Here is a 15583-nt window from a genome sequence, read left to right as displayed (position 1 = left end):
ATAGAATGGGTCCGGTTTAGTGCTTAGTAATGTTTCAAGTTAAGCAGATCAAGCACAGCATCTTCTGCATTTGAAAAGCATATAGTTCAAATGCAAAGCACAGCGTCATAAACAAAGCCCCTCTACACAAGCCATCATTTCTCTTTTTTGAAAATGCCTTTCTTTTTCCTGAAGTGTGTGTGTGTGTGTGTGTGTGTGTGTGATAACTAAATGCACACACACTATATATGTGTGGTGTGTGTGTGTGTGTGTGTGTGTGTGTATATATATATATGTATGTATATATATGTATATATATATGTGTGTGTGTGTAAACCATCCCAAGGAATAAAGGGGATGAAGCACCGATCTTTCTGCTTAGTTTTAAGATTACTTGTGAACTTGAGGAAAGGGCAGTGTTGCCAGAAACTGTTCTCGGTTCTATATAAGATGGAATTTTGAATTAAAAAAAAAAAAAAAAGCAGGAAGCTGCTGCTCGATCTCCTTTATTCATTGGAGGGAGTGGCATGTGGGAGTCTGCTGGATGTTTAGGCACGGATACTTAATGATTGTAGTGCATGCATCTGTTCAGAGAATCTGTACTTATTGTAATTTTAATCTACCAGATGATAAGCTTATAAGTGATGGTGGAGGGGGTATCTTTGATGACCCACCCACACTTCCGGAAGAAGGTGTCGCAATGCCCGAACAGCCTGCACATGACGACGATCTGGATGACGATGATAATGTATCACGTAAGTCAGCATAAGTCTATCTACAATGGCATAACATGTGCTGAATTTTCTTCATTCTTTGCTTTTGCTTGTCCCTTTTTTACCTGCTTTATCTGTTTCATTAATATACAATATTTCTCTCCAGTTGGTGGGGCAGATAGCCCTGATTCTGTGGATCCAGTGGAGCCTCTGCCAACTATGACTGATCAGACTACCTTGGTCCCAAATGAAGAGGAAGCTTTTGCTCTGGAGCCAATTGATATTACAGGCAAGTCGTGTTTTTTTTTTTTTTTTTTTTTTTTTTTTTTGTATTTGGAAAGTGCTTGGCACATGTTCTTTCCAGTGTGTTTGAAACGTAAAAGTTGTTTCGTATGTATTCCTGTGTTAACTGTCTCTTTGCATTTTTTTTAGTCAAGGAAACTAAGGCCAAAAGGAAGAGAAAGCTGATTGTGGACAGTGTGAAGGAGTTGGACAGCAAAACCATTCGTGCCCAGCTGAGCGACTACTCTGACATTGTCACAACCCTGGACCTGGCACCTCCAACAAAGAAACTGATGATGTGGAAAGAGACAGGAGGTGTGGAAAAACTATTCTCCCTTCCTGCTCAGCCCTTGTGGAACCCTAGGCTCCTGAAGGTAAGAGAAAACCGAAAATGGGAGCCTGAAGTGGGCATTAGTAAGCACGCTTATGTTAAATATGCTCCTTCCATTCTCTGTATTTACAGCTGTTTACACGTTGCCTCACACCTCTGGTACCGGATGAGCTCAGAAAAAGGAAAAAAGGTGGAGAAGCTGATAATTTGGATGAGTTCCTGAAGGAATTTGAGAATCCAGAGGTTCCAAGAGAGGAAATGAGACAACAGGATGTTATTGGTAAGTGTTTGCCCTATTCTGTGATTCAGAACACCACTCGTACCAAATGTAGTTAGAGGTTTTATGTAATGCTTAAAGAGCACCTTTAGTGTTTGATTAAATGCAGTGTTGCATGTTCATCATGACTGATTTGTAATGTATATGATGTAAAAAGACTGCCACTTTGGCAATTCAGGGCAAAGTGACAATCCCTTTTAAAGCCCACTCCCAGTCTTTTTTCTCTCTACCTGCTGCTCATTCAGTTTTAACCCTAAAGCTCTGTGTTTGGGGGGGAAGGGGGTTTAGCTTACACAGGGCTGATGAGATCGCCCTCTCCAAACATTAGTTTTCCTCCCATAAACACAGCAGCATGGGGGAAAATCGCATGATCCTACTTAACCGGGAACAACCAGGTGTTTTGTAGTGGTTCTGGCAGAGAAAGGAGTGACAGGAGAATGATGAAAAGTTGACCATAAATGGATTTCCCGTTCCAGAGCCACATGTGAGGGAGTGAGGAACGGCGGCTCCGGTGCAACCAGTTTATAAATCCTGCCTTCCTCCCTCGTGGGCGGGGAGTGGCGTCCAGCTCTACCTCCACGGCGGCAGAGACCTACAGACAAATTCATGGTCCATGGCCTCCTCAGTGCCACCGCAGGCCCCCTCTCTAATTGCACGCAGGCATCCCTGCTGCCAATATGGCGGACGCCATGGCTCCCGCTGGCAGGCCGGTCCTCCCTGCAGACCTATTCTGCACAAATGTTACCACAGCTAGAGGAGTGGTACGCCGGGATAGCTCAGGCTGTCGCAGCCCTCCTGTCCCCCACAATAACAGCAGCTGTGTACAGAGCAGTAGCTGCAGGAATTGTACAACTTAGAAAAGAGATGGGTGACCATGCTAAAAGGCTAACAGAAATAGAACATTGTGTGTCAGAGGTAGAGCAATGGGGGATGATCTGCAATACTCCGGGGAGAATTTTAACCTCTAACATCCTCTGCAGCGGAGCCTGAGTTGTAAACTCAAGATCTATGTGGGAGAGGGTACAGAGCATAGAGGAGTGAGATGTGTAATTCCTGTCTGAAGGCTTGAAATTAACCCAGGTGTCCGGCAATGCAAAAGTGGAGGCCCACTGTAAAAGATCAGGGGGCCATCTAGTGGATGGGTGGAGTCTGTGCTGTCCCTTTCATTTCTATTTAGTAAATAAGTCACTAAGGTGTCATACGCCTTGTTTGACTTAAGCCTTTATAAGCCAGCAGATTTTGAGAACTGTTGCAATTGCTTAAATTCTTCATGCTGCCTCCCCCCCCCCAGAGATGCTCTTCTTCTTTTTTCAGCACAATACGTGCAGTGCTGAGTACAGATGAAAATAAACCCTTTGAGTCATATTTGGTGTAACTTTGCTTGATAAATTGCCATGTCATTGAGTCGATGTCTTTATATTCAGACCAACCCATATTGGAAGAAGCCAGTAGATTGCAGGAGTCCATGATGGAGGGAAGCAGAACCCAGCTGGATGAAACTGTAATGCCACCACCACCACCTCAGCAGCAGCAGCAGGGTGTGAAGCGTGACTCTCAACAGATGGAACCAGAGCCATTGATTCCTGTAAGTCCTTGCTTACCTTTCATTTGGCATACAAAGCTCCTTTCAGTCCCTATTTGTATTTTCTTCCTGCCTTAATGCTTGCATGTTCCTTTATTTTTTTTTTTGTGCAGCAAGAACCAGAGCCTCAGATAGAGATGCCACCTGTAGAACTTCCACCAGAGGAACCTCAGACCCTCAGTGAGCTAATTCCAGAGCTTAATCTTCTACCAGAAAAGGATAAAGAAAAGGAGAAAGATGAGGAAGAGGAGGAGGAGGTAATTTTATGAACTTTCCTTTTTTACAATATTTTTTTTAAACCCTAAATGTGAAGTAGAGCAAAAGCTCTTTCGGGCCACACTTCTCTTGTGGGTCACAGGGGTGCACTTTAATTCTGCGCTCCTGTGACCTTTATTCAGCTGACCGTGGGCTTAAGTCCACTGTCCACTGACATCCCTCCGGGCTCAGAAGGGATCCTGAGTGTAATGTGGGGGGATCTACCCAGATGCCTGAGCCAGCTGCTTCTGCGCCCTGCATAGCCCAGCACTGCAGGGGCAAAGCAGAGAGATAATAACTGGCAGTCACCTGCTCACAGAAGATAATTAAGTGTTCCAACAGTCTTAGAGGCGGTGTGGGACAGATACAGCATTGGAGCAATGCTGTATCCACCTAAATGATAGTGGTCGATATTTTTTCTTTTTTTTCTTTCACAGTGGTATTAAACCCAAAAACAAATTTATTAACGGCAGCTTACAAGTTTTTTGCTGCATTTGTTTTGCTGCCAATAAGTCTTAAATTTCAACTCCCTTTAACAAACCAAGCTTTCCAGACGAAGCGGCAGTTAGATAGTTGACACAAATCATTACTGTGTACAGGTGACCTTTATCGATTTTAAGTGGAGCTCATTGTGCTCCGCCTGTCACTTTACAACAGGTAAAATTAAAGTAATTCTAAACCCAAAAGCAAACCTTTATATTGGAGCGTACTAATTGATGAGATGGCTAGATTTGTTTTCTTTTCTAAGCATTTTTAATCTGATGATCCAGCCAGTAAGTCCTTTAATTTTACAAAAGAACAAGCAGTCCTGCAAATGTAGCAGTTATAGGGTTGAGACAAACCTTTTACCGCTGACAGGGGTGTGCACATTGGTCTGCTTTTATTAATGCATGCAATACCTTTACCCCAAAAGTAAAAAAAAAAGGTTTGCTAGAACTGTTTATAAAGTGTCCACAGGCGTTCAGATTTAATCTGTTAGGCTGGCCATACACGATACAATTAAATTTTTTCTTGAAATTTACCTTCAACTATGTAGTACAAAGGCCTGCCTAATTAGATACAAGTCAAAGTGTTTAGCTTTGACCTCATATTATGTAGTTTGTGGTAAATCTAAAAGAAAATGTACAACAAAAGTTGAACATGTATGGCCAGCCTTATGCCCCGTACACACGTTCCGATAATCGTACGACTAATGTTTCGTAAATTGTTGCATGTTCCTAAAATCGAAACCAACTCTGTGTACAAACCATCAGATTTTCTTTGTACGATTCACTGACCAAGTGTATTTTTCGTAGCTACGTATCGGAAGTGATGTCATATGTCTGACCCCTGCGTCATGCAACGTCATTTGACTATTTCCGATCATGCGTGGTATTTGTCGATCGACTTTTAGTGTCCGCATACTATACTGACGAAACTATTATCGTTCTATGAGATGTTGTACGACAGAAGTTTTCCTGTTTGTCCCTTCGGATTTTGTTGGACCAACTGTCGTGATCGGCTGTACTAACGATCAGATTATCGTGAGATCAGGTCGAAAGGGAGTTTTGTCGTACGATTATCGGAACGTGTGTACGGGGCATTAGTCAGGTCCATCTAAATCTGCCATTTTAACCCTACCCTCCCCTGAGTCTGACAATGCTGCTGTCCAAGGATTTCTGCTCTAATTTATCCAGAATGGAGGCACCATAAGACAAAAAAGGTGTTACGGTCTGGCTTACCAGGTGAAATAAAGGGGGGGGGGGGGGGTAAAAAACTTGAAAAGGCTAATGCAGTCACCACATTAAGGATTTGTAAGCTGCCATATATTTTTTGTGGTTTTGGTTATAGATTAAAGGCTAAGGTTCGCCTTCTGAAACATGTTACATGTTCCAGCTCCTGCATCCTCTCACGTTTAACCCCTTCTCCCCACTGTCAGATTGGGGAGATATGGGGGGGTGTTTTGTCCATAACATGTTACTCCCTGAATATGGGTGTAACATGTTAAGAATGGTGAACTTCTCCTTTTAAAATGTTAATTCTTCCACACAGTTGTTTTGGGTAGGGTGTTCCATTTTTTTTTTTTTTTTTTTTAACTTGTACCCAAGTGGCATGGCTACACATCTGTTAATTGTCACTCATTCACTTTGTTCTTTAATTGCTTTTTGATTTTGTACACTTGTTTGCCTTGTTGATTATTTGCCCTCGATCCTCCGTATTGTACAAAGTTTTAGCTCCATCTGTAAATGACTGTTTAAATATATACAACATGGCTTGGAATCTGGCACTGAGGTCGCTTGCTTCTGTTTGCCTTCCTGAAAGAGCACAATGGTACATCGTAATCTCCCTCACCAGCCAACAAAAACATCTGTGATTTTAACATCTCAATAAAAAATCTGCTTTGCTAAATATTTTCTTAGCGCAGAGACAGGAGACTCATTTGCTGTGTATCAGACGAGCAGGTAGTTTAGAATGGGATATTGAAAAATATGAATTCATTTTCCCCTTCACTTGTTATCCTATGAATATTAATCACTGCTTGCAGCTGTTTCTCTAAGTGCTGTTATTGTTGCTGCAGGAGGAAGATACCACAGGGACTGAACAGGACCAGGAAGAGAGAAGGTGGAACAAGAGGACTCAACAGATGCTGCACGGTCTTCAGGTACTGCACCGCTTCTTACCCCCTTTCCCCAAACGTTGGATCATAATGGCATCCCTTTCTGACGTCAGCAGTTCATTGATTGATCTTTAGGGAACACGGCTCATTACAAAGTAAAGAATTTTCATTAAGCTGTGTGCATTTTTTTCCTGCTCTAGTGAAGTTGCCATCTGTAAGGTTGCATTAAAAGGTACTTTGCAAAACATGACTTGATGTAAACCTGTTGCATGGAAATAGTGAAATATCAAAAGCACACGACAGTGTCTGCGTGTATTGTCCCTTACCCTACTGAGTTTATTATATAAATGGGGCAGTCTGCTCCAAAGGAACGGGCTTTTTCTGGCACTTTTTGTTCACGTGTAACAATTCTTTTTTATTTTTTTGCAGAGGCCCAGAGAATACATTTATGGGTCTTGCATTTTTTTTTTTTTTTTTGTCACACAAATATTTGTGCAGAGGTTCAATCTCAATTTTTAGGCAAAGAAATACGCTTTTTTGAATTTTAATGCACAAAACGCAATACATGACCTTTTTGTAAAACTTAAGATGTTATGCCGAGTAAATAGATCCCAAACACGTCACATTTTAGAATTGCGCAAGACAGTGCAACAGTGACGTAATATCTATAGGCGACTTTAATAGGTTTTTTAATTTTTGAAGAAAATAGACGAGACTTTAACACTTAAGTTTTGGTAATGAAGCCTACAGCTGCAGATTCTGTGTGCACCAGTTTTGAATCTCCCTCATGGAGTGACTTTCCTCCGCAGGAGGGAGACACCACTTGAGGGTCTAATCCTCCCATACCGAAGAGCTCCCCCCGCCCCCCCATTTTAGCTAGAGTGCAGAAGGGTTAGTAGATGTCATTTTGGATAGTGAGGGGAACTTTTTTGTGATTTTAGACTCATTTAGCGTTCAGTCCATTTAGTGGTACCATGTGATTAATTTTCCTCACTTTATTTTACAGCGAGTCTTGGCCAGAACGGGCGCTGAATCCATTAGTTTGCTTGACCTGTGCCGAAATACAAACCGCAAGCAAGCTGCAGCAAAATTCTACAGTTTCCTGGTCCTTAAAAAGCAACAGGCGATTGAGCTGACACAGGAGGAACCTTACAGTGACATCATTGCCACACCAGGCCCAAGGTTTCACGTGGTCTGACTTGCTTCTCCATCCAACCTAAGCAAGTGACCTCACCACATGTTATGAACCTCTATGCTGGATCTTGCATGGCAGAGCCGTGTACTAGAGGCTTATCGCAACACCAAGCTGGTCAAAACCATGTCATGCTGGTCATCTCCCTACTGGTGTTTTATTGGGCATGGTTATTTTAATATATGTACAAAGTTTGTCCCTTTTTTTTATTTTTCTTTAAATGTAACTTCTATATTTTTATGGGTTATAAATGTGGATTGTGGTGGGTGGGAGGATGACTTTGTCCCCCCCTCCCCAACCAAATCATTACAACTTTTTTATGGAGAAAAAGTGCAGAGTGAGACTATCAGGCAGTTGTGTGCAGTATTGTATTGATGATGAATGCGTAAAGCATGTTCTTAAATGTTATATTGCCACCGGCTGTATCCAGGATTAGGTTCCTGCACTGACATGACAGTTGCATTTGAAATCTTGCAGCGTGCAGCCTTCACTGCTAGATCTGGAAGGTTAAAGCAACCAGTCCTAAGGCAAACCTGTGGCCTGCCAGGCTGAGCTTTCTTCCGAATGTACTAGTTATCTGGTTGTCATGGTGACCCTTTTCCTGCAATTCTTGGGATTGACCATGAACAAGTAAGCTGATAAGGATTTCTTACAAATATTTATCTGCATGCTTGTTAAGGTCAGTAACTGAGAATTAAAAACAACTTGCCAAGCAACTTTCATTTTAAGAAAGTAAACAATGACTGCCTCCCTATATTAGACGTGACCTATGGGTACAAGTTCTCCTGTGCTTCAGGTACCCAGAATTATGTTGGCAACAAAGAATATCACTCTTGGATTTCTCAGTAATTTTCTTTATAAATAGTGCAGCAGGAAGTGAGCGAGTAATAGAATGAAAGATTTAGCCATCTGGTGTCGGTCTACAAGTATCGGATTTGAAAAGTCAGACTTGTTTTCTTTGCTCCAGTCTGCAACTAAATCAATGATATAAAATGCGTTAGTAAGGTGAGAGTTCCCTTCTATTGTAATTTACCATGTACACAGCTTAGAACAACAGTAAGTAAGCATAGTTACAAATGCCTCTTTTCTATACTATTCATATGTAGAATAGGGTGTATGTTTACTGTCGAGGGGGGGAAAGCAAATCAGGATTTGGTTAGAAAAGTCACTTACATTTTGCCAGTGTTGGTATTCATTATCTTGGATAACCAAATTCCAAGTGTGTGAGGTGTACCCCTATGCTACATAATCATTGCGTTTATATCCTTGCGGTAAAATGGATAAATCATGCCGATTTAAGGTGGAAATGGTTTTAGACCGTAAGGGGATGGTTGCAAGTTTCTTGAATGAGTGCTTTGTCTGCAGATGTCAGGGGTGATGACTAGGTACTCTTCCTCTCCATGCAAGAAAATAGTTTAAGTACGTTTTGTATTTGCATGCTTGCAGCCTGTCTACCAGAAGTCTGGAGTTTAGGCTTACCGAATGGTTTCTTGCACCATGTGTGCACAGCAGGTACAGATAAGTCTCAGACTTTTAAGCATCTGCGGTCCAGTTTGAGGGTTCTTTTTACATTGGCTTTTATTCTGCTTTTTGTAGTCGTAAATGTAAAATATTTCTGTAAATACACATTTTAGTATTTTATGGCATTAAAAGAAATTTAAATAATAAACTTTGCTGTCTCATTAATAGAAAATATTTGGTATGTTTCTCTGCCCATTGGAATACTGACATGATTATTTAAATCATTATTCTGTTCGAAGTGGAGTTCAGTATATGAATGGAATTGAGGATGTTTTAAACCTAGTTTGTGCTCTCGGGCACAGTGTTTCTTTTCACCCAATGGTGTGAAAAGGTTTGCTATGGTGGTTAACCCAGAGCTTAGCAAATTGAATTGGCACTGCTTGTAGTTCTTATATGGGGTTTACTACATTGCCTATATATTATATATATATATTTTTTTTTATATATATATATATAGCCTCTTAACCACCTCCTTTCCAAGCCTATTCTGACCCTTCCCTCCTAGAAAATGACTTGGAACCCCCAAACATATATATTTTTTTAGCAGAGACCTTATAGAATAAAATGGTGTTGCAATTTTTTGTCACACTGTATTTGCGCAGCGTTTTTTCACAATTTTTTTGAAAAAGAAACATTCATGAATAAAAAAAAAAAAAAACAGTAAAGTTAGGCCAAGTTTTTTTATATGTGAAATGTTACGTCGAGTAAATTGATACCTAACATGTCATGTTTTAAAATTGCATCTGCCCAAGGAATGGCGGCAAACTACAGTGCGTAAAATTCTCCATAGGCGACTCTTTAAATGCCTTTACAGGTTATCAGTTTAGAGTGGCACAGGAGGTCTGGTGCTAGAATTATTGCTCTGGCTCTGACGTTCCTGACAATACTTCACACGTGGTGGGATTGCCGTTTACATATGCGTGCAGGAGTAACCTATGCATTTGCACGGTGGCGCTTTAAATTGTTTTGATACAAAAAAAATTTGTACAAACTTTGCCATCACAGGGGATGAACAACATCCCTTGTAATAGCATGAGCCATGACAGGTCCTTCTTATGGAGAGATTTGGGGTCTATTAGACCCCAAATCTCTCCTGGCCCCCATGCAGCCAATCAGACTGAGATCAGTCCGATCGGTTGCGTCTCTGGACTCTGGTGGCCAGGTAAACAAAAGGATGGGACCGAAGTAATGAATTCTTGTCATTTCCAGGGTTACAGAGAGAGGGGAAAGAGGTGTGTTCCTCTGTCCCAGGCAGCCATCGCCGCTGGCCACATCGCTCCAGGCCTCCACAGTGGGACCAGAGAGCTCAGAAGAGGTGGTGGCGGAAGGGGGTGGGACCCCCTTCCGCCACCCGCAAAAGCGATCATTTGGCTAATTAGCCACTCATATCACTTCTGCCTGAGGAGGAATTGCTGGCTGAAAATAATGGTACCGGGATGATGCCTGTGTAGGTGCAGCGTTCATCCTGGTATAACCACTGAAGCCCAAGGACGTACGGGAACGTCCTAGGGTGGAAAGTGGTTCAAAGGTTTTAGACATTCTGTAGAATGCAACTTCTCCCTCATCTTCCTAATAAATACACCCTATAGTCAGTGTCATGCAGCTCAAGCAGAGTGGCATTCCTTATGGCTTCGTAGTAGAAAGATCTTGCTGGTTCTCTCACCCAGCAACATATGTATCAGTCTGCAATGGAGGGTAATTTCTGTTGGAGAGCATATAAAACCTGGTACTTTGAAATAAAAGTTAATTACCAAGAATAAGTTCATGTTCTAAGAACTCCTGCAGACCTGTCAGTGTTCATCCCGTGCGAGCTGGCAGATACATTGACAGGAAGAATCGATGCACTACCACAGAGCAGCCTAGCCCCACCACAGCTCTTCTCACAGGTTTTGACTGACTGCAGCAGGAGCCAGTGGCTCACACTGCTCTTTTCCAAGACAGAGGGGAGAGGAGCTGCTGCAGATGTGCAATGCGCTAAATCAAGATTACACTCAGATACGTTTTTAGGGGGTATGCTGGCAGGAAACTGCCATCAAAGGGTTTTTACATTAATGCAGAGAATATATTGAGGTATGAAAAACTTACCTTCAATACAATTACTGTAAATGACATGCTAAAATTTGACAAGAGGGAAGTTGATAAACTTAGGCTCGATTCACATCTGTGCATTTCTTTTCCCCTTACTGCGTTTTCAATTAAAATCAGTCGACGTGCATCAAATGTGCATGGTCACATTTTCTACATGCGTTGCAGTGCACTGTACTGGATGTCCATGCCTGTCATGGTTGGTTTGATTACGTGTGTATTGACACATTGAGGTCTACCATGACTTGTTGACTATCCGCTTAGTGCGTATTGTGATGCATTTCCATTGATTTTTAATGGGAAAATGAATCAGAAAAAATAATCCAGCCCCATTAATTTACATATCCTTATATCATTTAAATTGTTACCTTTTGAGAACTAAAAGGTGTACCAGAAACTACACTTGCATGAGGGGCCCCTTAGTATAGAATTGTTTTATATTGCAGAAGAATGCATTAAAGCAACCCTGTCAGTGGAAAACCATGGCCACTAATAGATGAGCCTGCAGTTAGAGCCGGTTCACATTAGAGCGATCCGACTTGCCGGGGCGCTGCTCGCACCGCGACCTCGGAGCGGCCGGCACGGACTTCATAACATTGAAGTCTATGCAGGTCGCTTGGAGGTCGCCCCAAAGAAGCTCCGGACCCTTTTTCTAAGTCAGAGCGACTTGTGTCACTCCTATTCGAACGGGTCTGCAGCTTCTCTATGGCAGGCGACCTGTCAGGCGACCAGGTCGCCTGACAGGTCGCCCCAGTGTGAACCGGCTCTTAGTATGATTTTTCCTCCGATTTGTGAATGGGCAGTCATCCAGGTCAGTCTTTTCTAGAGAGGCGATTGGTACTAAGAGTTTTAAAGAAAGCATGTTTGTTCCCAGCGAGGAAGCCATTCTAAACCTAAACTGAACTTGGTAGAGTAGCTAAAGCAGGGAGATGGCCTTTTTTTTTTTTTTTTTTTTTCTATGGTGAACTTTTATCATTGGTATGCTTTGTGCTGGAGTCCAATTGTTTAGTGTATAACCACCTGCTGCCATGGGTGAAATCTAAATATTTCTTTTAACATCCTGAAAAGCATTTAATCTGCTCTTTGCTGTGAGGGACAGTGGTTTCCATTAAGCCTTGGGCTAAGTGTGTACAGTTTGTCCTATAAGAAATTGCTATAGTTGTCGCATTTGAATCGGAGACTGGCTATAAAAAATTTACTTCAATGAGGCAGCTGTGTCATTATGCTTTTATCTTAATTCTGGGTTATTCAGAAAATTACTGTTAAAGATCCAAAAAAAATTAATTTTAATTAAAATTGTTTTACTTTTTTACACTGGTTAGTGCAACTAAGCGATTGAATCTTTAGGAGTTATTCACTAGGAATATTAGACTTGTGTTGACTGCTGTCTGTAAAGATGTAGCACCTGGGACGATTATAAGGCAGGAACCTCCTTTTTAGCACTTATTTTGGATGACCTATCAGAGCAGTGATCATTGTTTTCACATCCATGAAACTGAGGCATAGTTAACACAAGGCTTCAGTTTTTTGTGTGAAAGATCAGTGAGATTTTCCTTTTTGTGCCATCTGCTGCAAGATCGGTTGCTTAAGGCAAGTCTGTTGTGTCCTCGGCCTTACTACAAGGCAGAAGATAGAATCCTTAGTGACTGAACAGGAACTTTGAGCATATAACCGTATGCAAACAAGCAAAACAATGATCTACAGGTTGGTGCACAGTTGAAGACTAATTTTAAAAGGTTAGATATGTTTTTAGCTTAGCATAATTTTAGTTCAAGGAAACTTTTCTCCATTTGTCACTTCGCATTTCAAAGTTTAATACTGCACACTCCTGCTTTAAGATCAAACTGTTGCCCAAGTCAAAGTGTTTCCTGTAAATAGGATGGTAAAGGCTCACATCTCTGGCTGCCTTTGCTGCTGTAATGTAGAGAAATCGCCGCCAAGGTCCCTTTCACATTAGCGGACCGATCGGGTCCACCTGCCAGTTTTTGAGGTGGACCTGATCTGACCCTTCAGCCTCCTCTATGGAGTGATGCGTGTAAACGGACAGGTCTAGTTACAGTTGCTGACATCCTATCCGCTAAAAACAGATGGGGATCCATTCCCTATCCATCTGGCGGATCAGATGGCAATCTGGTGTAAACGGACAGGTGGTCAGTTTACACCCACTGCTCCATAGAGGAAAGTGGGCTGTCTTTGTCCGCTCTGCATAAGTGAAGCAGACATGGAGCTGCCATCTGCCTGCTCAGCAAGGATCAGTTGATAGTTTCTCTCTGCTGAGCGGGCAGGCTCCTGGTGGAATCGCCCTGTGTGGAAGGGGCCTTAGAAGTTGGCACTTCTGTTTGTGTCGATCTTCTGGTCCCCTGCTACATTTAGTGTTTTTTGCCCACTCCTAATGCTGAGTTCACACACATGCGACCAGTTTCAGTGTGGGAGTCTGTTGTGGTCCTGTTCACCTGTTCAGGTGCACATTTTTTCCTGAAAACACACCTGAACCACACCCAAAATTGAACCGGACCCTTTTTAAAACCGCTCCGCCGCTGCCCTGCACATTTGTGAACTGGCTCCATTGAATGGCGGTCCGATTTCACATTATGTAAATTGGATGGTTAAAAACGCATCCTGTTTGCGTTTATGTGAACTGAGATAGTCATTGCTGTATCCTGTAGTAAAGTGGGTGCTGGCAGATAGAACCGCAGGGGATCCAAGATCTTTCACTCGGTAGAGTTCAAGTGGCAATTCTCTACTTTACAAAGGCAATTGGCAGTAGGTGAGGCGGGTGTTTACTGTCTTTACAGAGAACCTTTTTAATCCCACTTTAATTTTATTGAGTCTCTTTAAGCAGAAAAGTTAAGCTTTGCTGTAAAGAACTGTTTTCTTTTGATTTGTGTTTTTTGTTACTTTCTGGTTTAAAAAGGCACTTTTAATGTACCAAGTTATTTTCTTTAAAGTTTAGGCAGGTAAATTGGCAATTTCCATGTATCCTCTGTTCCATTCAGTTTAGTTGGCTTTACAAATAGGATTCTATTGACTCCTTAAAGAAGTCTGGGCTTTACTGAACTAGTCTTAAAAACACTCCCTACCCCCTCCTAACACCCATGCTGATTAACCGGTGTAAGGAAGATGTATATACTGAATAATTTTCAGCCTGCTCCAGGTCAGTCATGTGATCTGACTCCCCTGTGTCATCCAGCTGCTGCAGGGGAGAGTAGGGAGCTCCGATAACTCCGAATGGGCTATAATGGGGGACATCACTGCCCCCAGGCTGGTTGTTGAGCACTCTCCTCTTCCCTGCAGCTGATGGTGACTGACACGGTAGATCACATGGCCAGACCAGAAAATAGTATACAGATCTTTCTTACACAGGTTATTCAGAATAGGTATTATAAATGCTCCCTCCCCTCTCCTAAGAAGGGTTGGGTAAAGCCCAGAATTCTACTTTAAGTGAATGGATTTACCTATACACTTCAGGGTATATTAAAATATTGTTTGCAAATTTCAAATTAACTTGTGCGTATTCTGTATGGGTTACGAGGAAAAAAATCAAGGTATCTTTCACTGGGACTTCAGTCTAGTAATAAGGATGCCTTCCAGAGCTATCGTAATATGCACAGTGCCCCGCTCCACCGTTGCTTGAATGATGAACTGGTGTCTAACAGTGGTTCCCATGTAAAAAAAAAATAAAAAATTCCTATTTTAATGGTCCTAATGCAAAACCAGATTTTTACAGTGGATGACACGGCTGTAAAACATCTAGAATTGTAGGTCTTGGGCCATATGGGTTAGGCTGTTGGCTTCTTTTTACCTAGAGGGATCCTAAAAAGCCCAGAAATCCCCTGCAATTATACACTGTATACATGGTGTACAAATAACAATTGGACTTCTTGCCTTCTCATGTTTTTTAGGACAGGGCTACACTTTCAGCAGTCGTCAATTTTTCTCCTGGCTACTCCTTAGGTGTGTATTTACCATTGGCTAGGTGATTCCAGTCTTGATATGATACGACAAGATTGGAGGGGTTTCTAGTGACCAGGGTCTGAGACGTATAACAAGCTGGTGGGTGACGACAAGCTGAAGCACACCCCAAATTTTAAAACTAAATTGGCTACATTTTTTTTTTTTTTTTTTTTTAAAGCAAACCTGGTTGCTAATTTAGATTTGTAAAGGTCCTGTCTAACAAGCAGTGGATTAGTTTTCTGATCTTATTGGCTATTTTAAACCAACTCCAGCGCCTAAATTTGCGTTAACGTTAAGAGCATTACCTCATTTTTGCGTTCCTATGGCCTAAATTCTGGGCAATAGAATGTATGAACGCCAGACACAGGAACGCACAGAAACACACATGCAGAGTCATGCTTTTTATTGCTGCTAAACTCCTGTAGGTGAAAAATGTGTCAGAATGGTGTGTATGAAGCCTTAAGAGTTCAGTTTCCTCTGCTTTGGCTCTAAGGTCGGACCACTGGCCATACTGATTGACAAGGCCTCCTCACACAGCCTTGGGCATCCCCATGCTGGCAGTCCCATAGATTTCTGTTGGAACACATGGCTACACAGCCACTGTCTCCAACCTCAACGTGTGCCCACACAAATGTCTCAGTGGGGTTGATTTACTAAAACTGGAGAAGACTAAAAGCCGATTGGCTACCATTGCCCCAGATTTTATTTCAGCTTGCTCAAATTAGCTTTGACAATAAAACATGGAAGCAGTTTGGTTTTTATGCAGAGCTGTACCATATTTTGCACTCTTCAGTTTTAACAAATGAACCCCATTGG

The 15583-nt window shown here is 42.0% G+C and overlaps 1 protein-coding gene and 1 long non-coding RNA gene across 2 annotated transcripts in view; both read left to right on the top strand.

Moving 5' to 3' along the window:
• The window catches only part of RAD21 (RAD21 cohesin complex component), a 38650-nt gene extending 31167 nt beyond the window's left edge, over window positions 1-7483 (top strand). The window contains exons 7-14 of the mRNA XM_082258170.1: window positions 606-734; window positions 859-981; window positions 1125-1348; window positions 1438-1585; window positions 3007-3167; window positions 3278-3421; window positions 5977-6060; window positions 7022-7483. Coding sequence (XP_082114296.1) covers window positions 606-734; window positions 859-981; window positions 1125-1348; window positions 1438-1585; window positions 3007-3167; window positions 3278-3421; window positions 5977-6060; window positions 7022-7213 — 1205 coding nt within the window. The 3' untranslated portion in view covers window positions 7214-7483. The remainder of the gene's footprint in view (window positions 1-605; window positions 735-858; window positions 982-1124; window positions 1349-1437; window positions 1586-3006; window positions 3168-3277; window positions 3422-5976; window positions 6061-7021) is intronic.
• LOC309556979 overlaps window positions 1-15583 on the top strand; it is a 462428-nt gene that overhangs the window by 198195 nt on the left and 248650 nt on the right. The window lies entirely within an intron of this gene.

Source organism: Pelophylax lessonae (genome assembly GCF_965119305.1).
Source record: "Pelophylax lessonae genome assembly, chromosome: 5".
In the NCBI taxonomy this organism is placed as follows: domain Eukaryota; kingdom Metazoa; phylum Chordata; class Amphibia; order Anura; family Ranidae; genus Pelophylax; species Pelophylax lessonae.
The sequence above is the reverse complement of the archived record's forward strand: the minus strand, read 5'-3'. Positions and strand labels throughout refer to the sequence as shown.